A 23060-nucleotide genomic window follows, 5' to 3' on the forward strand; every position below is an offset into this window, starting at 1 on the left:
GTAGAGCGTTCAGCTAGACAAAATAATAAGAGAAATTGGGTGCTCCAGTCAGCATAAACAAAGTACCCCTCCCTGTCAGCACAAAGAAAACATTTTCTCATAGGATGATTATAACTGTGAGTCGAAGTTGTAAAATGGACCCAATGTCAAAGAGATGATGATAATCACATAACTCTCAGCGACATGAACCCTGGCATGCTCAGCGTGTCAAACCACATGCTTGCAAATGCTCTTTGTGAGTGAGATTTTAACTCTTTGCGACCAATTTTTCCCTGACAACAAAAATAAATGTCTCAAAATGGTGAGCATGATTACAGGAGCCTTGAGCTGCTCTCCTTCTGTTTAATTCCCAAGTGAAAAAGGGGGCTGGAAAAAAAAGCTAAAAAAAAAAAAGCTTAAGAAAAGAGCACAGCAGAAAGTAATGCTGGAAAAAACATGTCAGAGACTGTAAATGGAGGAAAGGGTGGTGGTAGTGGGGGGTATGGCATTCACACAGTACGCCTGTCTCCAGTATAACTGAAACCAGGCCCTCTCCCATAACCAGTCCAATCTGTTTTCATTTGCCAGAAACAGAGCTCCTCGAACGCCCCCATCTCTCCTCCCAAAACCTGGTCCTCAGCGAAGGAAGAACTTTAAATATCAACTCCTCGCTTCTAACTGGTTCACCATTGACATACTAGCATGTTATAAACATTGGGACTAAATTCAAGGGATTGCTTGTTCTGTTGGACCTGGTACAGTACATGCACTAATAGTAACCTGAGGCCCTGAGATAGCTAGTTAATTTGGTGAATCTTAAATTGATAGTTCACCCTAAATTGAAAATTTCAATTTAGGGTGATGTTCCAAACCTGTATGACTTCTTTCTTCTGTGAAACACAAAAGAAGATATTTTGAAAAATGTCCCAGTTGTCCATAAAGTGAAAATCAGTGGGGTCCAGTGTAGTTTTAGACCCCAATGACTTTCATTAAATGAACAAAAACAAGTTTGGAACAATATGAAAACCATCACTTTCTCACACTCCAGTTTGGATGAACAACCCCTATTAGAATTCGCAAAATAACAATCTCCAATAAAATCCAGCTGGTAAATATTTGTTTTGGAACATGGTACTGTGGGTTTAGCTGGTCATTAGTTGGTACAAAATGCTAGTCAACCAGCTAATTAACAGCCAGAAACCAGCTTGCATGTTCCAAAACACTAGAATGACACATTTTCTCTAGCTTTAACCAGTTTTAACTCCTCACTTTATGTACAAGTCAAATTAGTGGTACAAAGTGCAGTGTGGATTTAGCAAATGAGAAAGTAAACCCGCTAAAACGTTTAACTAGGTTGCCTCAGTCCATGCCATCAAGGAGAGCTGGAACAGAGACAGTCAGACACTAGAAAACTGGAAAATGCTCACTGTCAAAGAGAGCAATGGTTTCTGGCACTGCCTCGGCAGAGAGGGAAAAAATGGACTTCAAAAAATTGCATTAGCTGAGCTATTCATTTCATTTGAGAGAATTTACATCACTGCCTGGGAACGATGTCACAATAAGAGCCAAAACGGACCGTCTTCCCTTGATTCCAGCTCTGTTATGGCTGAGCGTGGCCCTGAAATAATGTCAAAGTGTCTCAAACACCCAAAGAGGACTGCAAGAAAAGAGACAGAGAAAAAAAGGCATTGTGCAAACTGAAAGGATAATGATTCATTCTCTTTTATTCCACATCAACCGGAAATTACTAAAAGCCAAGTGCTTTCTGCCAGTGCAACCCTTGGATTTTAGAGGGTGATCCACATGCATGTTATTGCTCTGCTGGGTTATTGATCGTGAGCAGAGACTTGTGCAGTCCGCTGAGGAGTCCTTCAGAGGTGTAGAAGGAGCACAGAGTGGAGGCCAGGCGGGTCTTGGGAGCCGAAGCAACGAGGGAAAACGGGGGCCTGTGTGAGCGAATTAATTACACGTGCATTTTTGGATGGCGTATACCATAATGAGCCCCAGCTGGGCCAGGCATCCAACTCCCTTTAAATGTAACTATAAAAAGCTGGGCATTCAGCAATCCCTTCACAAAGAGAGCAGGGCACTATAAAAGTTCCCTGTGATGTGTGTGCAAAAATGTGCAGGGGGCAGGCAGGGAGCCGTGCCAGTTGGGACGGCCAGGCGCACATTTTAGATGTTGAAGGTTGTAATAGCACAGACAACACCGTCTTGACAGGGGCACTCAAAACCATGGTCACGTGACATGGGATAAGGTGATGAAGCTCTGTGAATCAACACTAAACACTGATTAACAAGGAAATGTATTGTAAGGTCACTGTGAAAAAGTTAGCTAGCAGAATGTTAAATAAAAGAGCTGCTTAGTTTTACTGACCAACTTCACACCACTCATTTCACACCTCAGATTTAAACAGGTTTGATTGATATCACTACCATCTAAGGACGAGGCCGATTACCTTCCGCTTTATTTCAGCTTTGCTGATTAACTTTAATGATGCTCATTTAGCCTTGCAATTCTTATCTGATTTCTGAGCCCAACTGAGCAGAGAGAGAGAGAGAGAGAGAGAGAGAGAGAGAGAGAGAGAGAGAGAGAGAGAGAGAGAGAGAGAGAGAGAGAGAGAGAGAGAGAGAGAGAGAGAGAGAGAGAGAGAGAGAGAGAGAGAGAGAGAGAGAGAGAGAGAGAGAGAGAGAGAGAGAGAGAGAGAGAGAGAGAGAGAGAGAGAGAGAGAGAGAGAGAGAGAGAGAGGATCGGTTAGTGCCATCGAGGGAAGTGATGTTTGAATTGGCGAAAAGAGAGAGAAAGTTGACTCTCCAGCCCCAATTAAACTGGGCTGATGCACTGGCCTCCGTTTAATTTAATTTCACATGCTACCTCTCACTTTCAAATTAGGCAGATGGCCAAGGTTCCGCCAGAGGCAAAATTCCACATGGCATCCTCTTCCAACAACAGGGGCCACAGACTGCGGACAGAGCGATGCTCCCAGCCGGGGGTCTACAGATCTCTCCCGACCAAGACATGGCCACCTGGGACACAAGAAAATTCTGCACATAAAGACACAGCGTAAAGACTTAGCATGGAGGTAAGTGAACAGGGTGGCCTTACACAACAACTGCCTAACTGCCCACATGCAAATAATGCTTTCCTAAGAAAACTCTGGCCTAATTAGGAGGCTAGAGAGGGTAACTAAACAAAAGTGGCTCAATTACCTGAAAGATATGCCTTTCATCTTCAATTTTTCCTTCAAGTCATGCCAGGTGCATTAACACCTTTCTATACAGACAACAGGGGTGCCATCTTAAAATAACAAGACTCTCTTCTCTACTCCACTCAACTGCCACAAGCAATTTCCCTGGATTAACCAGCGGGTTTCTCTGGTGGCTTTGAGTGCTGAAGAAAGTGATTTATTTCCCTGCGTCTAATCAGAAGGACGTGTATTAAAGCACAATAAGTGACTGCCGTTGGCTGAGGTCCAGCATTGTTTACAGCAAAAAGGTCCTTGAGCTAGCAATTGAATTAGCCTGCCAATGGGTGGTTTTGGCCTTCCAACAGGTTGCAACAACAGCGGCTTTTGTCAAAGATATGAAGTTATCAGACAAGCGCAGCTATTTGCCGATTTTTGTTTTTCAGGAGTTCAAAAAGTAATCCAATTGATTTTAAGCGAGGAAAACGCTAGCATGGGCAGCCATATTGTTTTAACAGATTAAAGGGGCCACTGTTTTCATGCAATTTCGAGGTGAATAATTTGATGTGTTTCATCGAGCTTATTGTGTTTTTATAAAGACAGAGGTTGGATTAAATGCGCAAGCCTGAGCCTCTGATGAGTAATCGGGGGGAACGCAACATTCTGTGAAAGCAGACACTTGCTCCAGTTTCACCATGCTGCCACCCAGACAGTCCCGCGTGTAGAGTAAATAGTAAAGTAACACCAGAATTCATCCGCAGAGGAACAAAATAAACTCTTGAAAGCTACGTGTGCCAAACCTAAATAGGGACGGGTGGCCGGAAAGTTTGGAAACGGTTGCAGACTCACCGAACGACAATCGGGTTAGTCACGGTGAAAGGTGAGGGAAAGGGTTAACCTGAGAGCGCCTCACGGGACAATCAAACGATGCCAGAGCGTGATCCCCTGCTCCAGCCAGCGCTTTGATAGAGCGCTTTCTCTAAACTCCACAGACGAGAGCAATTACTGTAAGAGAAGCATGATTATAGGTCTGCCATATCCATACAGGCCTGGCATTTGGGGTTTCAAAAGAAGAAAGACATAGGACAGTAAAAAGCAAAGGGGAAGAGAGGCAGAGGGGGGAAGAGAGAGAAGCCCATGGGGAACAAATATCAATACTGCAGGATGCATTTCAGCTTAAAGTGGCTAGAGCCATCACTCTGGCAGGATGGAATGTCTAGGGCCTGCTCTGCGACCGTTAGCATGTGAAATTGGGTAGACTTAAAACCACCTAAACAAGGGGATCAACACGCATTCGTCAAGCTGTGCCTCCCGCCCGCGCACACCAGCGCACGCAATCTCCATAGAGCGCTCCGGTCCTTCCGAACGCACTCTGCCACGCTTCCTACCTTCAACAGTGACAAACATCCCCTCCAAAGACTGTCACCGGGCTTTAATTTCACTCTTAAAAGCTTCTCCCCCACCTCTCCGCATGGTCCACAAACTTTGTATTATTCAACCGCTGGCCCCTAATCCTCCCGAGCTAACAGAGGGGAAAATTAGCTTTTGTTAAGTGGTGATTTCTCCTGCTAAATGGCAACACCCTTTTGTGGGAAGTATTCCAGGCTTGAGAGGCTTCATTAGATGGTTCGGATTTAAACCGGCGAGATGGACTAATTCCCTCAGACGCGCCGTGTCAAAAAGCCTGAACGGCCCAGGAGAATGTGCAAACGCTGGGAGGAACCTGCGCTAACCTGGTAATCCCATCCTGTCCACTGCTTTCTACACCCGCCCCATTGTTTGTGGCGCCAATCCACTTTTGCCAAAGCGGCTTTAGAGGGAGGTATACAGGGACTGCCATCTAGGCCTGCTTAGACCCAGCCTGAGGGGCTTACAATACGCTCTCGTCCCCAGCATCTCCCCCGCTTTACAAATTCAAATCTTCATGGAGACTAGTTCACAAAACAAACACTGTCAGTTTGATGGAGCCTCTGTAAGGATATGCAAAAGGCGAGCCGGGAAGGTGCTCAGTTTTCCTGAATAGCGCTGCAGCTTTCAAACCTGCAGGAGGAGGACGGGGCTAAACAAATGAAGATAAATACAAAATACCACCCTATACGTATTTGGTTTTGAGAAGTGGCTTCAACTCTAAAATCTTAAGAGGATTTAAAAGCTGTTGGTTACCTTAAATAATTCCGCACGAGCCATGCAGGAGAAATCTGTGTGCTGTGTACATCTCTGCTGACAATAAAAGAAACGGAAAAATAAATAAAACAAAGGCCAGCATGAGGGCGAAAGCCACCAGCGTGTGCACAGAGCCTTGCCAGCGCTCACAGTCCAAATTAGTGACAAGTTTATTCCCTGCCTGTGGTCGGGAGAGACTAAAATCCCACCATACGACAGCCACAAAGTGGCACAGGGACTGTTTGATGTCTTCATGTGGGATATAGTAACCTCTTAAAGCTTGTACGCAGTCCAAAGCACACAAGATTACACTCTCACAATTACAGTAGGAGGGAATTGTTTACTTCTTTGCAGATCGCTGGGAAGTCTGTTAGTCCCTCATCTGTGACAAAAACGATAAACTGCAAATTATTTGGGGGTGAATTGGGGCAGCAGAAAGAATGCTGAATTCAAATTTAAAATGTGAGGTAATAGAATTCAAATGTACTGAAATAAATAAAAACAAACTTTGAACATTGGCTAATATTGGTTAATATTTGGTTAAGATTTTTTATTACATTGAATAAATTAAATTGTGGGCCAATGTGAATGTACATATATATATTTAAAAAAAAATCCTGGGTTGTATTTATTTGAATTACAGTTCAGTACATTCCTCTTCCTGTCATTCCAATTCAACTTCCTGTGGGGTGTGGCCAATTCAATTCAAATTCCAACACACAGATTGAAAGAGAGCCCATTTTGGCTCAACTCTGCTTTCCTAAATTAATAATATATGATTTTCTAAATACTTCTTTTTTCAAGTATTTCATACAATTTAGTTCCTCCTCCTCCTCAAAGAAATCACTTGCTCTGATGTTTAAGGTCTCATTTGATGCATGTAATATGAGCGGGATGATTGACTGGCTATGATTACGCTGCCCTTGAGGGTTTAGCGGTGTTGTAAGTTTCTCTCGGCCATTATCACAACACTGATGGCACACATGGCAGCATTTAGAAAGCGCCAGGCTTCAGGTATGACAGAGCCGTCACACACTCTGTGCACTGCAGCATGGGGCTCATATGCTGAGCGTCTGTTGGCTCACAACACATCTCTTTGCTTTGGAACCAGCCCCAGAATCCTCATGCTGGTAAAAGTTGTGTTTAATTCTGTTGCTAAATCATAATGACAAGGAGACCACCGGTTTCTGAAAAAGAAAAGGAGAGAAAGAAACTCACATATACACTTCTCAGTCTTGCTAGCAAGGGGCATTCACTCATACACACACACAACCGGACACACACACATGCACACACATTGTCGTGTGATGCCTTTGCCAAACCACAAGCTAGGGGCCAAAATTCCATAGGCAAATTCTTGAACCCAGCAGGGCTTTGACAAAGGGAAAAGAAAAATCAGTGGAAAGGTAACATTAGTGAAAAATTTACAAATTGATATGCTTAAATTAAGGCAAATCCCTAAGGACTGAATAAATGGAGCTAATTTCAAAGATAAAATACTCAGTTATTTAAAAAAAACACACACACAAGCAAGTAAAAAGACACCGCATTTAGAAACATTTTATCAGGTTTGCAAGGAGGAAAAGAGATCACAAGCTGACGCTAAGTAAACCAAGAAAAGAAAGCGAAACGTAAACATGTTACTTAATTACATACTAGCAATAAGACGGATTAAACCAATCAGGTGTGAGACTAAAAAGGGGGGGGAGGAGGAAGAAAACAGGAAGATCGGGAACAAAATGAAAATTAAGAAGGTAAACGATCCTATTTTTAGTTCTATTCTCCCAACATCCTCCATTCAGATGGTAAAAACACCGAAGCCCTCTATTGCAGAGAACAGTCTTCTTGTTTAGAAATAAATAGGCCAAACAATAGATTTGAAATGCCTGTCTGCGGTTGAGGGGCTGTTTTCTTCTGCTTGCTTTATGACGTTTCATTACATAGAAAGCCGTTTAAATGACTGCTCTTTTTCTTAGACCAATTACAGGAGATATCTGAGACAACAGCAAGAGAGCGATGCAATAAAGAGGCCCGCACAAACACACAAATGTGCCATCTCCTCTTTCTCTCCGGTACATCCGACGCCATCCCCTCCTGACCCCCCCCCCCCCAAAACACAAATACGCAAACACACACACTAACTCACACACACACAAATCACCACATCCACAAGCGCCACCGCCACCAATCACAGCCCTGACACCAGGACATCAATTCTCGCAAGTCGCAGAAAATTACCATGCATGAATGCAAAAAAGCCTGATCAGGAGTAATTAACACGGCTTCATATGCAAATTTTATTAATGCAGAACTACAAAGTCATTATGCAAATGCAACTTTCGTCAAGCCTCTTGACAAATATTCAGAGCTCCAGCCAAAGAACAGGTTTTTCTCTCTCGGTCTCTCTCTCTCTCAGACTCTGTACTTTTTTCTAAGGCACAGAGAATGTATAACAAGTATGTTAAGTTATTTTGAACTTTGGAAATCTTTTTTTTATATTCTTATGGAAGTTTAAATCTTAGCAGTAAGGCGATGATGGCCAGGCATCCGCAATTAAAAATCTGGCTCTTGGTAATGACTGTTTGGCTTTGGAGCGAGGTAATGAACCTGTAATTCTGGTGGAAGCGTGGGGGGGGGTGTGAATATGAATATGCATGAGGCTCACTGCCTTTGATGATTAAAGAAAATTTTAATATTTAAATGAGTGCATGCAAAGTAATTAACTGAAAAAAGCAACGAGGCAAAAATCTGAAAAGGATTTCAAGATGCTGAGAAGAACATGGATGCAGCTTTCCTTTTTTATGGTCTATTAATGACTAAAACTGTTTTCTCTCGTTCTTTCACTCTCTCTCTCTCTCTCTCTCTCTCTCTCTCTCTCTCTCTCGTTTTCAGCTTCTCACTCCTCCTGGCTTTTCCTGTTCTTGCCGCTGCTGGACATGACCCAAATGCAAGGATTTGGAAGGCATTTCAAAAGCTAAGTAAAGGTAGCACTTTGCTGAATTTTGAAGTAGTGGATTAAACACAGGAGGGAAGAAATTAAAGTCTGGTTCACCAAAGGGAACGGCTTTAGCAGCATGTAAGGCCGTGTCATAACTATGGAGGATGGTTTGACATGAGCCGCAGAGGGCCACGCAATCAACCGCCGATTAAGAAAGATATCGTTAAAACCAGACACTCTACTTTACTTGACGGCCACGAAACTAATAGCTCTCAAATTGATTTTGCAAGCTTGATTATGTGTTGCAGTAATGTAAAAAATGCTAATTATTTCAAATGCAAAAGTGCAAATGTAGCATGTTAAGTCAGTAAACAAACTATTAATGCAAATTTGAATGGTAATCTTAAGTGTTAATAAGTTTAAAAGGTGCAATGTACATCTAGTCCAGGAAAACATGACAAAAAGTCCCTGCTTGTTTGCTTGCACCTCAATGCAACATTCAAAGTACTATCCAGGCTGCAAATTTAAAATGCACATATGGGGGAAAAAAAAGACAAATGCTGCATTATAAGTCTGAACCAATAGCTAATGTGGCTAATGCAGACATTTAAAAACATGAGGAAAAAATGGTGAAACTAGACAAAAATGGGCAATTTTTTACTTTAAAACGGCCGCTTGGTCCGACTTCAGGCTTTATTGAAACAACTGAAAGTGAATAAAACAAGAAGACCAGCAAGAAAACTGTATCTGAGGCAACATATTAAATCAAACATCTATCTGTGCACACTGATTCAGGCATAGCCTCTGCACCAGGGCAGACCATCCTCCTGCCAAGCCTTTGTGAATCTTAATTGAAAAAATGGCATGTGTGTCATATTATGGAAGCATGTTTTCGATATCTCTGCGCCTGTGTTGTGTCATTATTTATTGAAGAGCCCTCCCAGTGTATATGTTGATTCTGAGAGAGGGACATGTACTCTCAATTGAGATGTTCTGCGCAGCGAGGGAGGATCCAAATATCTGTTTATTCTGGACTGTGTATGTTCATCTTTGCTGGGCAGAAAATAAGAAAAATATACCATCTTCTGATGTACTCAAAATTCAGTCTGCTTTACAACAATGTTAAACATCTAATGGGCAGTGCATGTTCTCTCAATTCCCCTCTGTAAATATTGAATTTAGACATTACATCAGAGAAAATGTGAACTGTACATGCAAGATAGACTAAACCAAGAAACCTACATAGTCAACCTAATGCCTAATAACAAACAAAGATGAAATCTAAATAAATGCTAACATTCGAAACAAAGCACATCATGCACAGTTACAAAGCTGGCAAACCATGCTGGCACCACACCACTGCAAGTGAAACTCTGAAACAAATCTTTCTGGGCAAAATCTCAAAAATAGGTAGGAAGTGAGGGCAGGTAACAGGAACCGGCTGGCCAGGCTCAGTATCACTAAAGCCAGCACCAGATCATTCTCCAGTGCATTAAAAGCTCTGAGATGAGATATACCACAATCTCACTATTGAGATACAATAACCACATTTTATCACTCAGTACACTGCTAATATTTTACAGTGTGCTCCATAAATAGAATGTAATCAATTTGCATATTTGAATAATTAAAGATGCACTCTTTATTTTTTTAATGTTGTACTGTATAGCATTGTGCTAAAGTTTTCAGTAACCAAAGCAGAATGTGCATAGTCACCCACGATTCATTTATTCTGCGAGCAAAAGTGTCTATTAAAATAATGTAATAATGTGATCGTATTCAGCTGGTCATGTGATCTCAACATGGTGGCACCCTTAATACTACTAATAAGATTGGGGTCTGTTTTACGCATATTTTCTATTATTTCAAGTACTATTCATTCATTTATGCTTTAAAATTTTAAATGAAGTTTAAAAAAAAAAGACAGAGCACATTTATTAACCATTCACAATGAATCTGTGGCCATCAAATATGCTGATACTGAGGATGTCAGGCCCCGAACATCAAGCGTAATTGCATAACACCTACAAACGGTTCTGGCACTAGACTCGAGACGGCATTAATGGCAGGTGTGGGCTCCGAAGTGACAGGGGCCCAGCGGTGTGATCACTCTCAAGGAGAGGCAGGGTGAGAGAGGAAAGTGTTTGAGGTAAATTTCTTTATAAATATAGCATGTCTCATGAAATATTCACCGCGACGATCTGGTGAGCCAAGGGTCAGAAATAACTGCCCGTCGCAGCACTTGTTAGACGTGTAAAGCTGTGTGAGTGTGCTTGGATGGTGTGAGTGGAGAGAGATTGAAAGAGAGAGAGAGTGAAATGTTGACAGAAACAGGGGCCCATCATGGCAAAAGACATGTCCACCATCTCACCACGTGGCCACCTGGCGTTCCTATGGTGACAGAATGCGAGCTAACTGGTGCAGCCTGCTGTGAGCTTTTAGATTGAGCATTAATGCAATTGTATGGCATTTTATAGTCACTTTTTAATAACAACAACAATATATTTATGTTTATTCCTTCCTCAATACTGATAGCCCTAAGTATTAAACTTCAATTAACTGCTAAACTGCTTAACATGCATTAACATTAAAACTTTATTTGAACAAATAATCTGAATTATCAAAAATTAATAAATCAAATGATCTAAAATATTTGTTTTAGATCATTTGAGACTTTGGTTGTTGTTGTTTTGTGCAAACTTTATATTTTTAATATTGAAAAAGAGTAACATTGATAGAATGTTCAACATTCCGATGATAACTGCGATGACAGAGTATTGCATACCGAATTCCGATTAGTCTTGCTTCTTATACCTGTTTGCATAACGAAATGTGATTAGTGTAATATGTGATTAAATTAAATTTTTAAATTTTACGTCTTGGATGTCAGTCAACATAATATGACTAAATAAAACAAACAAATAAAATAAAATATATATGGACAAATCAAAACCCTTAAGGAAATGTTTGCTTTCTATTTGACACTCTTATTTTCATACTGATATTTAAGCCAACCTCAAATGCAACATTGGTTTGGAATGGTACATGGCTACATCACCACACATGCACACCAAGAAGAGCTTGATTACAACCAACACCAAACACTCCTTTATTTACGCTCTTTATTTACACCACATCTGATTCAGTTTTCCTGAAAAACTAAAACACAACCATCCCTGTTGGATGCTGTAGAACACAAACAAACAAATGACAAACAGAGCTTGGCACAATCTTCTTTCCTTCCACCATCACACATGCATATTTAAAACGTACAAATTTTGCATCTGATCACTTATATGTCATAAAGTCAGTGACTGCGAATTCAAAAGCAGATTTGTAGAATTAAACATCAGTAGGCAAAATAAAAGAGATGGAAGAGGAAGCTCACGTTCCCCGAAGAATGTTGATTATTCCAGCTGTATTTAGACATGAATATGTAATAACTTGACCAGAGCCTGCCTTAACCAATAACACCTATTCTAAGATTTTATGCGTAATATTATCTCATAATCCTTTTGTTTCAGGTTCATGAGATCATATTAAATTATTGCTCTTTAATTAATGCATCCTCACAGCGAACCTGCTCAGCACAATGCACCGTGGTTCATAGCACCTCTATCTGAGATCTATAATGAAATAACAAGTACCATTAAATGCCTGGCCAGCTTCAGAAGGCTAAGCCATCTAGATGCATTAAGGGGTGGTAAATGTCTCATTTATTTGTTTATTTATGTATGTATTTCACATTTGGACTGCTTAATGGTGCACAGTGGCAACAGCCAGCTATGTCGGCCATCTCAGAGCCCTCTTTTTCAGTGCCACTGAACTGTTTTAACCTAGCTGTGTGACACGAGAGGGGCTCTAGTGGCTCGTGCATGCAAACCAAGCCCTCCCAATGCCCCCAGCAGCAGCTCCTATCGCCTGAGGGTATGCAGAATGTCATATTTTATTTAATTAGGGCTATTAAATATAATTAAATTCCGCTGAAACTTAAGACGGCTAAGTGGCAATACAATACGGTGCCGAGCGAGCCTGTGTCCTGCTGATATTTATGCGAGAAATATTGAATTCAACCCTCAAGTGGTTCCTCTTCGATGGCTGTCCCGTATTGTCATAGATAACGTTGACTTTTTCATACACACTAATAAAGAATAAGCCACTGGGAGAATCATCGCTAAAAGCAATTTCAGTAATCAGAATACTTTATCACAAAGTCTTTTTCGACTGATTATAGGGTTTCCGGAGCAAAGCACACAATGTTTAGTTATCATCACGGAGTCTCTAGAGAACAGTTATGTATATGTGACTTAATGAAGTTGCTGTTTAGTACCTTCACTCAGCCAAAAACCAAGAATCACTTGGATGATTTTCCTCCTAAAGGCCCGTAATGTACGCAAGATATGAGCCGTGATATTGGGAACGTTAACTTCAGGAAGGAAGGCCAGAAATGATGCTCTTCCTGTTGGACTATCTGTGAATCACATGTGAGAGGCCAAGAAGAGAGGGCTGATGTGATGGAGGCTGACGTGTAGGAATGAAGCGGTGGAGTTTAAGACCTGTCACAACATTGCTCGTGTGTCAAAGTTACTCGGACGGTTTAATGAAAAGATCAAAATGCACTCTGGCCTAAAAAAAAAAAAAGATGTGAGGGTCTGGAAGAGCAGGGAACTCTTACGAATATAATGTCGGTCTGACCAGAGTTAGCTTTTGGAATCTTATTGATAGATTCAGAAGTGGTCTTCCTCATCAACATCTCTCTCTCTCTCTCCCGCATTCTCATGTTTTCTCTCATTTCTCCACTTGAAGCTGGCGGATGGATATATTATAGAAGAAAACAAAAACAAATTCATGAAAAATGATCTGTGCTTTGCCGAGCAAGAGTACCACTGCTATTTTCAAGGCGGAGCGGCTGAGTGTTTTTTTGCGTGTCATTTTCTGTTTCACATCGAGAACAAATGGAACGGGAAAGGTTTAGAATAAAAGAATACTTTAACCTGCTGGGAGGCAATTATGAATACAAGGCAGCCTGTGAGTGTTTAGCCGCATGCTCAAGCTGACATTCAAGCGTCTTAATCACTTTCAGAGGATATTTCATCTGCCGTTATATTCTTCTCGGCGAACTGCCTCCCTCCTCTCCAGCCCTGAATTAATGAAAGGTGTAAAATTTACTCTTGCTAACTGCAATATGATTTACAAAGGCAAATGTTCACCTTTCATATGCCATTTTTCAAATTCTGAAGTTTAAATGAGATTAAAACTACTTTTCAGTGTGGATCTTTTCACAAACGAAAGAGAGATTTAGTAATTTAAGATGGCACTGACTGAAATAATATTAATTGGATAATCTAATACTATCACATTTTTTTAATTCACAATAAAAGTAACATGAATAGTGTCCTTCTTCCTTTTTATCCTTAAAAATACAAGCTAATGTTTTAACATTTACAAAAAGAGAATTTTGTCAAGAACAAAAATGTATTATATTCCGAATAAGTAATTTAAAGGTTTACATCAACAAAAATTGATATATTTTTACAAAAGATAAAAGAGAGACGCAAACACCCATGTGAAACTGACTCAAACTATAATAATTATATAATATAATACAGTCAAACTATGAGAATGATATTTGTGTGTGTCTCTGCACTAAAACATTCGTTTTTGAACCCTGACCTAAAGTTTGTTTTTGTGTGTGTGGTTAGCAAAGCGCACGCTTACCAGTCAGTCTTTAAAAAAAAGGAAACATCAACGACGAACTGTAGTGGAACAGTTTGCACGTAACTGTGTGGATGCTTGCATCATATTTCACAACTGACGCCAACACTCTCTCGGTGCGAGCAGCCAGCCAGTCAGTCAGTCTGGGAGTGAAGTCTGCCTGCATCATGTGAGGTACTGAGTAATTTAGCAGTGGCCTCATTATTACAGACATTTAAATACACGAGGCATTGTGGTGGCACGGAATAAATTGTCTCTGATGCCGCGGGTAACGTTCGCAAATAAGGATTGTGAGGCATTAAAAAACGACGTTATTAAAAACCAAGGCAGTGTCATAAGCCGCTCCCCTGCGTTTCCCCCGGTAACTTTGTCCAACCTAGAATATTATTTTATGAGACCCATTTCCCAAGATCCCTCCGGGTTCTTTGAGAAGGACTTGACTGCGCTGTTTTGTAAGATAACTGGGAGAGTTCTCTCCCTACAGCTGGACTAAACTAAACTGCCTCTTTACCCCTATTCAATAGCAAACTCACTCTTTTAATCCTACTCTATTTCTTTCTTTCTCTCCCTCTCTCTCTCTCTTTTAAGCATTTGAATTTTAATGAGCTTTTCACCTTTTAAGCAGATGGCTCAGGCTGGATTTTTCCATGAAAGTAGGGTGAGTTCTCTGTCACGTCTTGCACAATTTGTTTCAACTACCAGAGTCCTTCAGGGGGTTTTAGGGCTTTGAGTCAGTAATGTGATGTTTCACTTTGCACGGCGTAGGCTCCCCTAATGAAATCAGCTGAAGGAAAAACAATCTCTCTTGAGGCTCGCAGATGAGCGGTATCACAATCACTACAGGACGCCCAGAGTCCTACCGAGGTAAATGAGTGCGTGTCTCCCTTTGTCTGCAACTCTGCAGGCTCTAAGTGTACGTTTGCGCACATAAGTATTAGAAAACACGCTGGCGCGAGAGAACGTGTGAGTTCATTAGCGTCAGCTTCGTACGCCTGCTCAAAACTTTTCTGGAGAGAGTTTGACCTACCTGCCAGGCCACTTTCTTGCTTGGGGCAAATTCCTTTTGGGAGCGTTAACAGTCTCTCGTCCTCTTCTTCAGGTGTCACCTGGATTCCAATTTCGACCGGTTCCACCACTTTCCTCAGCTCTGCGCGGGGTGGCGAGGGGCTATTGCGGTCTGCCATCTTGTCGTAGCAGCCGTGGCCGGTCGTCAGACCCTGGCATTGCTTTTTCTTGTGCTCGATGAAGAGCAGAATGTCCCCCAGGGGAAAGGTTAGTTGGCACTGGCCACAGGTGAGGAGGTCGTGGTCGCCCAGGCCTGGAGGCAGAGGCCCAGTCATGCTGGGATCCAGCAGCGGGTGAGGGTGAGAGTGGAGATCAGCCACGGCCAGTCCTGCATCCACATGCTCAGCTTCTGCTATGGGGCAAAGCAAAAGAAAGAAGCGTTTTGAGACAATAGGAAATTCTTAACAAATGCTCCATCTGTGCACAAATAAACAGTGCATATTAGTCTAAACAAATAAAAAAATGATTTAAACTTAATAACTTACTCTGCTACTGAAATCAGTTTGATTTCTGCTGATGTAACCAAGGCCATGTGGGTGAGGAAATATATTATCCAGTAATATCACAGAATAATGTGCTTAACCTGATTTCAGATCCTGATAATTACAATGAAGTCCCGCCCTAGATTCTTTTCCACATAATATTCAGTTTCACTCTGAAATATGTCACTTCATGCATTTAGATTCATTCAGATACATCAGCATGGGAATTCGAAATAAAATACTAGCCACTTAGGTCAAATTATTATTTAATAACTATATATTTTTTCGTTTCTGTTTCACTCTGAAATAAGTCACTTCATGCAAATTTAATGCATGCGTTTACAAATAAGTTGTCACTGTATCTGTATCTATCCATGCTTTTTTAAAATCTTCTTTATCCTGTCTTCTTACACAAATTCATTGAAAAATCATAGAATTACCAGGGAAACTGAAATAAAATACTTGGGTCAAAAAATTATTAATCAATAATATCATAGCATAACATAAAATACCCTCACTCAATCAAAAACAAAATCAAGTCTCACTCTAAATTATTTCCTGCTTAATATTCTGTTTCATTCAGAAATGCACTAGTCACTTTATGCAAATTAAATGCATTAACAAACATTGATTCATCTTTAGCTCATAATTTGCCACTGTATTTACATCTATCCATGCATCCCTAACCGCCTTCACACACCAATTCATAAAACATAAAAATAAACTGACTTAAACACACCAGCACATCAGTGAGGGAAATTGAAATAAAATACAAATGGCATGGAGCTTGAGACATAATCACACATTTTCTAAAAGTTCAGGGTCAGGTCATTTAGCATTTTGTTATTTGGCAGCTTGTTAAAATAAAGGAAATGAATGTTGGGGCCCGTTTAAGTGTTCACCTACATCCCATGACGGTCCCACTAAACTTCGAGAGCAGAAAATAAAGGCAGACTTAAATTTAATCATCCCAGCGGCCACACACGAGGCACTTTGCTCCAGTTCGGCATGTTCTGTCCTGTAACCAGCCAACTCTTAATAAACATCCATATGTGAGGCCGAGACCCAACAGCAAGGCACTGTTACTAATATACAATACAGTATTTGTGAGGTTGAGAATGAGACCGCCAGATCTGAAACAGAAAGTCTGAAGGGAGAAGAAAGAAGAAAAAAAAAGCAAGAAGGAAGGAGGGAGGGCTCCGTTTTTGGCTGTGAGAGATATTTGCACAGCCATGAGAGCAAGAGGCCCTGCAGATCTTCTGGTTGATTCTGTCACCTAGATAAACAGCGCAGAGCGGCAGGCGCTCAAACCACAGAGTACGCTGGACAACCTCAGTCCCTCTGCCTCCATTTTGAAATTCAGCCTCACCTTTCAGCACGCGGCCACAATCATCCCTTTGTAGCCCAACACCGAGTGCAAGAGCAGTTTTATCAAAGACAGTAGAGGCCCTTGACAAAGCCCCCTCGGGACCCCCTGACAGACAGCTCTGTTGATGTTACATTTGACAGCTTATCCTTGCGCCATACTAATCATAAGATCTAGACAAACACCTCTCTGACTGCCACTTTACACTCTTCAGCTTCCTGTCACTGCTTTCATGCTCTCTCTACTCAACACACTGCATGATTTGGGTGAAAGCGGGAAAAAAAGAAGAAAAACACTACCATAGCAACACTTAGAGCCACACAGCGAGCAGGTGCGGATTTTTGAAGTGCACATAAATCTGGAAGGAGAATGAAGGGAGGAATTCTCAAATTGTCAGAGCCTAAAGGACAAATGTGGGATGCTTTTAAAGAAACAACAACCCTGTGGAACAACACAAATTAGAATTCATTTATTACCGTTTTAATTTTCAAATTTGGCCTGCGCACTTTAGACGCTTTTCACCAATATGAGGCCTAAAAGCCTCTTTGAGAAACGCCGTGAGAAGAAACAGACGGCGATAGAGACAAAGATGGAGGAACGGACCACGCTGCTCGCACAACACAGGTAGCCCTGTTTACATCTCCCAGAGGAACCGGCTAACCACTAATTTTCGATGATATATTACGAGCAGCCTGCGCATCCATCTGCAATTTGTCCACGGTCCAAATTATGAATGCGGACAGATTTGTAATGTCAAGCTCAGAATGCAGCTTTGAAAACGAAACCATTAAACACCCTCTTATCTTTATTCCAGACGATACACACTACATTAGAGCAGCTTTAGATGTGCATCCTGTTAAACAACAGCATCTAAAGACTTTGTAATCATATTAAGAAAGCATTTTGATGAAATAAAGCATTACAAAATATATATATATATATATATATATTACATCTGCACACACATGGCACCGTTTTCAGATTTTGCACTATATTGAAGGAAATAACTGAAGATGACTAAGGTAGTTGAACCCCCCTCAAATCCAGCCCCCCTGACTCAGACAAATAGGAGTGGAGCACAGACCCCCTTCGGGCAATATCAGGCCATCTGTGCATTAAATTAGTTTGCATGTAAATAAAGAGAAAGGCCTGCACAGAGACTCATCAACCTATGCAATACATTGCATTAAAAATATGACTGTGGCTACATTGTTATTAGTTACTTACTTCAAATAAATAATTTTGTTATTTAAATTTTAATATTCATTTATTTTGAATCACAGACATTTTTTTGGATATTTGGGTATTATGAATAGAGGTATTAAGTGTTAAAATAAAAGTATTTTTTAATCAATTATATTGCATATTAGGTTATAAGCAGAAGTAATAAGAAAGTAATAAGAATAAATTAACTGTTATTTTTTTTTTTTTTTTTTTTTTTTTTTTTTTTCTTTTGTCAGGAGGCTACATATCCAATGTCATAATTTACTAAAAATCTAAACAAAAAAAAACATAATAACATTTACATAATAATGTTCCTTTTTAATTAAAAGCTTTAAAAAAATTATGATTTAAATAAATGTTTTTATATGAAGACTTTGTGACTCACCTGTAAATAATTTTCTCTATCGCTGGGGAAGGTCTCACAACAAAAACTATTTTAACATATATCTTTGACTGTACTTGCAACTGTGAGCACATGCACATGCATTTGAACCAATAAATGAAGATTGCTTGCAGGCATGTACATGAGCAATATGCGTGCATGTTTGTGTGTCACGCATTTGTGCATCCTGGGATGCTGCACCAGCAGAGATGCGCGCACACACACATGCGTACACAAATAAACACTACTACAGGAAGAGGTAATTTACAAATGATTTACAAGTTCAAGAAGACAACATGAACAACAGAGCATATTTTTGGCATTTGTAACAAACTCAGATAAACAGCTATAATTCACCAAACAGGTAATAAATTATACAATAAAAAAAGAAGTTATAAGCCATTATAAGCTCTCAAACTGCGTAACAGGAGGTTAGAGTGAGATTGCAGCCTCTCGGTACTGTAGGAGAGAATTTGAGGTGCGCTAGTGGAAAGCGTTAGTTTAATGTGTCATAGGTCTAGCACAGACCTGAATCAAAGTGACAGCTGGAGAAAAAAAACCCAGAGTGGTAAAGAACGTGCGCAGCTGAAATTTTCTCTCTCCCTGTCCCCTTCTTTTGCTCTGTCTGTGCCAACCACAGGAAACACGCTGCTTGCAAGCAACGCCGCTAGTACGCACTTCAAAAGAAGGGACCCCCGTACGCACAAACACACACACACCAGGTGTTGTAATCGTGTAAACATACGGCAGAGTCTTGGATTTGCCTATAGAGTCTGAACTAATCCATAGGTGAGTTAAATGCTTCAAGATGTCAATTATTCACCCTCATTTCATTCAAAACCTGTATGACGTTTTCCGTGTAGAATGTCTAAGCAGCTTTTTTTCAGGAGAATAAAGGAGAATGGTAATGGTTAAGCACAATTTCAGTGAATAACGACTTAAATTCAGTTGAAGACTGAATATATAAACAACTGTGGAAAAGAGCAGCTCGGACATTCTTCCAAATGTCTCCTTTTGCTTTCCACAGAAAAAATTAAGTCATACAGGTTTGGAAAGACAAGAGGATAAATAAATGACAGAATTTTCATTTTTGGAGATCTTTTCCTTTAAATAACTCTACGGAAGGTATGAGATTGAACTACGCAGGCCCGATCCGATGGTGTACATTTCCTGCTCTAGGCAAACAAGTGAGTGTCTGCAATTCCTCACAGTCACACACACTCACACTCTCACACACACTCTCATCCACCAGTGATAACAATGCTGTCACCAAGGTAACATTACAGCTCATGATTTTCTCTGATCCCTCAACAAATACTCCATATAATTCTATCAGGGCCACCGAAATGTCAAATGTTATTTGTCTTTATCAAGCACTCTCTGGCAGCCGGAGAGAAAGACAGTGAGGGACAGTGGAAGTAAGAAAGCCTGAATAATATTTATAGGTGGCTAAAAAAGGTTGATATGAAATGAAATCTCGACTTTGGATAGAATGCACACTTACTATCATTAACCTAAGAAAGCTACATGTACAGTATATGAGTCAGAATGAACACTAATGGGATTTCACTAAAACATAAAACTAAAAAAAGACATGGCTTCCAAAAACGAATGCATCACAAGGCACGTCTTAATACAGTTTTGGATTTATCCTTTTCCATTCTGGATTTATGCACCATTGTTCAGGGGCCCTCTGACTCATACTTAACGGAGTCTTTTTGTTTGTGAGGAACCAAATTGCTGTTGACAGGTATTTGGCTGATCACAGTACAGTCTGGCTTTCCCTCCAAAACACACAAAAGTCTGCGAGTTATGTAACAACGCTTTAGCAGCCCCGCGTTAACGTACCTTTCATCCTTGGACTGTTACCCTGCAAACCCTACCATTAATGCTCAGCGCTATTTGGCTCACAGTTGAACTGTTGAGATTTTCCGTAGTGATACCAGAATGAAAAGTCACAGTCAAACAGGTTTTGGAAGGTTTTTTAGCCATTGCAACTGTTAGGGCCTAATTAGACAACACACACCATTTAACGGATTTCATATTGTTTTTTACTGGGTCCATAAATTTTCCTATTTAAATCTTGAAAGACTTTATAATGCTGCCCAGATATAAAGATTTACCCTGCGCCAATTAAAGCCATTCACAGAACTGTGTGCGCGGAGGGCAGAGTGTGCTGAAAATGAAAGCCAGGGGAAGGGCTTAATCAAACAATAAAAGCTCCGCTTTACTGTTTGTGCATTATTTTCCTATGTTTCCCATCAGCCCGAGCTGCACAAGAGCAGAAGCAGTGGGTGGGGGCTTCGCTAGTCACGCTGCTACGTACACAAACCTGACCACACCAGCCCACAAACTCCAATTCAGAAATACCCACCCGTTACCCAAGCACAAAACAGAGATGCAGGCTAGCTGAGTAGGACAGGCTGGATTTGGGTTGAGCCTTCCACTCACGGCGCTTACAGGAATCTATCAGGAATTAATTAGTCTGTCATTAATCTGTAACCCACAGTCAAACGCACTGACGCTCAAAACGCAAACCTCCGCCTTGCACTAGGCCTCTAGTTTTTCCTGTTTTCTCTTGCTTAAAAACTTCTCTGCGACCTGTTTGTTTAGCTAAATATGTGTCAAAAGGTATGGCATAAAGCACTCTTCCACGAGGGGCACCATCATGTTTTAGCTCTGTTAGCCTGAAGGCCTTTGCAAAATCCTGTGAAATAAAAAACAAAGCACCGTCTTGTTCAGGATATTTAGCTGCTTTAGCTTGCAGAGTGCTTCTGTGCAGATGCAAAGGTTTTAAAACGCTACTAAATGCGTGCAAGGTGTGTGTGAGTGTAAAGCGTGGTGCATGTGCAAATGAAGCTGTTAACAAGAAGAGAACAGGGATCATCGTGGCACACGGCGGCGGTTGCGGAATTTTAAAAGCGTGATCCGCGGCCACTGCGGCGGCGCTAGTCCATTGTTTAATTAAAAAAGGGGGGGAAATAGAAAATGAGTCGTCTTGCAGGTAAAAAGAGATTAACATGATGATGTCCACTGGGAGCCCGTCTAAGCAACGCTAACCCTTTATCAGCAAATCTCATCAGGGAGATATTACCTAATATTTTCACAAGGAAAGGAATTATGGGTAGCTGAAACGACTAAATATCACCTGAAGCTTATCATCTCTCTTTTTTTCCCAGAAAGGTTTTCATTCTAATGAAATAGCACCAAAAAAGGCATGTATATCACAATCACGGAGCTAGTAGCACATTTCCATACAACACGCTTATATGATGCTCAGGAAGCGGAGCGCTTCCATGCTCAGAGCCGGTCAGAACTCAGCCAGCTGTGGGACGACAAACACTCAAGCCACTATTACGAGTGTCTGTGTCTCATAAATCAAGCCATGAAAAACTATGCCCACTTTTGATGCCGTCCAAAGGATTCAGCCGCCTTCATGCATTTATACTGACAGACAGGCATAGACTTCTGTACATTTCATCAGAGATGGCTTTCTGTTGCTGTCTCACTCTCCCCTCGTGGCGCAAACAAAAGCCACCTGAAACTGAAAGAAATAGAGAATATGCAAGCGTATTAATCAAACGTGCCAGGCAGACATTTTGCCCATTGTTATGGGGAGAGTGTAAGCTCCATTTTTTAAATCACAGACTCAAATTTATTTATTTAGATGGCAAGAACAATAGGTCCTCAGTCAGAGGGGCCCACAAGTTCCAGAGCCACTTCATCATTCACTTTTTAAGCACACTTGGCAAAACGAACGAGGTGACGTTCAGCCTAAATTTGTTTGTTTTGGTGTCACGCTTGATGTCCTATCTATAGTTAAAGCTACACCTATCAAATACTTATTACACATCTAAATGAGCACCGAGAAGCGATCCAGCTCTCACTGTAAATAATTAAATAAGTTCTTGAGTGCTAAAGACAAAGTCAAAAAAAGGAAAGAGAATGACAGAGCCTTCATGTTGTAAGACCAGCTGCTGCTGTGAGGCGTTGACAGTTTGCATCTGAGCATGTGTGTTAATGGCAGTATCGTTTGAAACATCTATGCCAAGTCGTCGGAAGCCGCAGCCCCCTATTTCACTCGACTTACCCATTTAAGTGCATTTAGGAAATATGTTTTTACACTTTTCAGAACTGCCTTCCACCCCCTCTGGCAGACTTAGAGCTCCCCCTAGCAGGTCATGGCCAGCACACTCTGCACTGCAAATGTAAAGTGGCCCAATTCAGCACCCAGAGAAAATGAAATAGAAACAAGGATATTTGATTCCCTGAACTGTAACAGAAATAAATCAAATAAGCATTTAAATAGCAAGCTTGAACATATTTTCAGACCTGATTAGTTTGACTTAAAATATGCCTTGTTTAATTCTAAATAAAACCCTGCCTATTTCATACATGCAAATGATAATGAATAAGCAAACCTTTTAAATTAGTTAAATTAATAAATAAAAGAAACAAAAAGAAAAGACAATGATTCTGGATTTCTGCTGCTGCACACCTCTCTTGCATTAACGCCTGTGTCTATCTCCAAATTCATAGTGCTATCTTGACATTTTATTTT

At 40.8% G+C, this 23060-nt stretch overlaps 1 protein-coding gene across 1 annotated transcript in view; it reads right to left on the reverse strand.

Annotated features, from left to right (window-relative positions):
• The window catches only part of LOC107668592 (B-cell lymphoma/leukemia 11B-like), a 42492-nt gene that overhangs the window by 14634 nt on the left and 4798 nt on the right, over positions 1–23060 (reverse strand). The window contains exon 2 of the mRNA XM_016460527.1: positions 15008–15397. Within this exon, the coding sequence (XP_016316013.1) occupies positions 15008–15397 (390 nt within the window). The remainder of the gene's footprint in view (positions 1–15007; positions 15398–23060) is intronic.

This window comes from Sinocyclocheilus anshuiensis, unplaced genomic scaffold (assembly GCF_001515605.1).
Source record: "Sinocyclocheilus anshuiensis isolate Anshui unplaced genomic scaffold, SAMN03320099.WGS_v1.1 scaffold2047, whole genome shotgun sequence".
Taxonomy (NCBI): Eukaryota; Metazoa; Chordata; class Actinopteri; order Cypriniformes; family Cyprinidae; genus Sinocyclocheilus; species Sinocyclocheilus anshuiensis.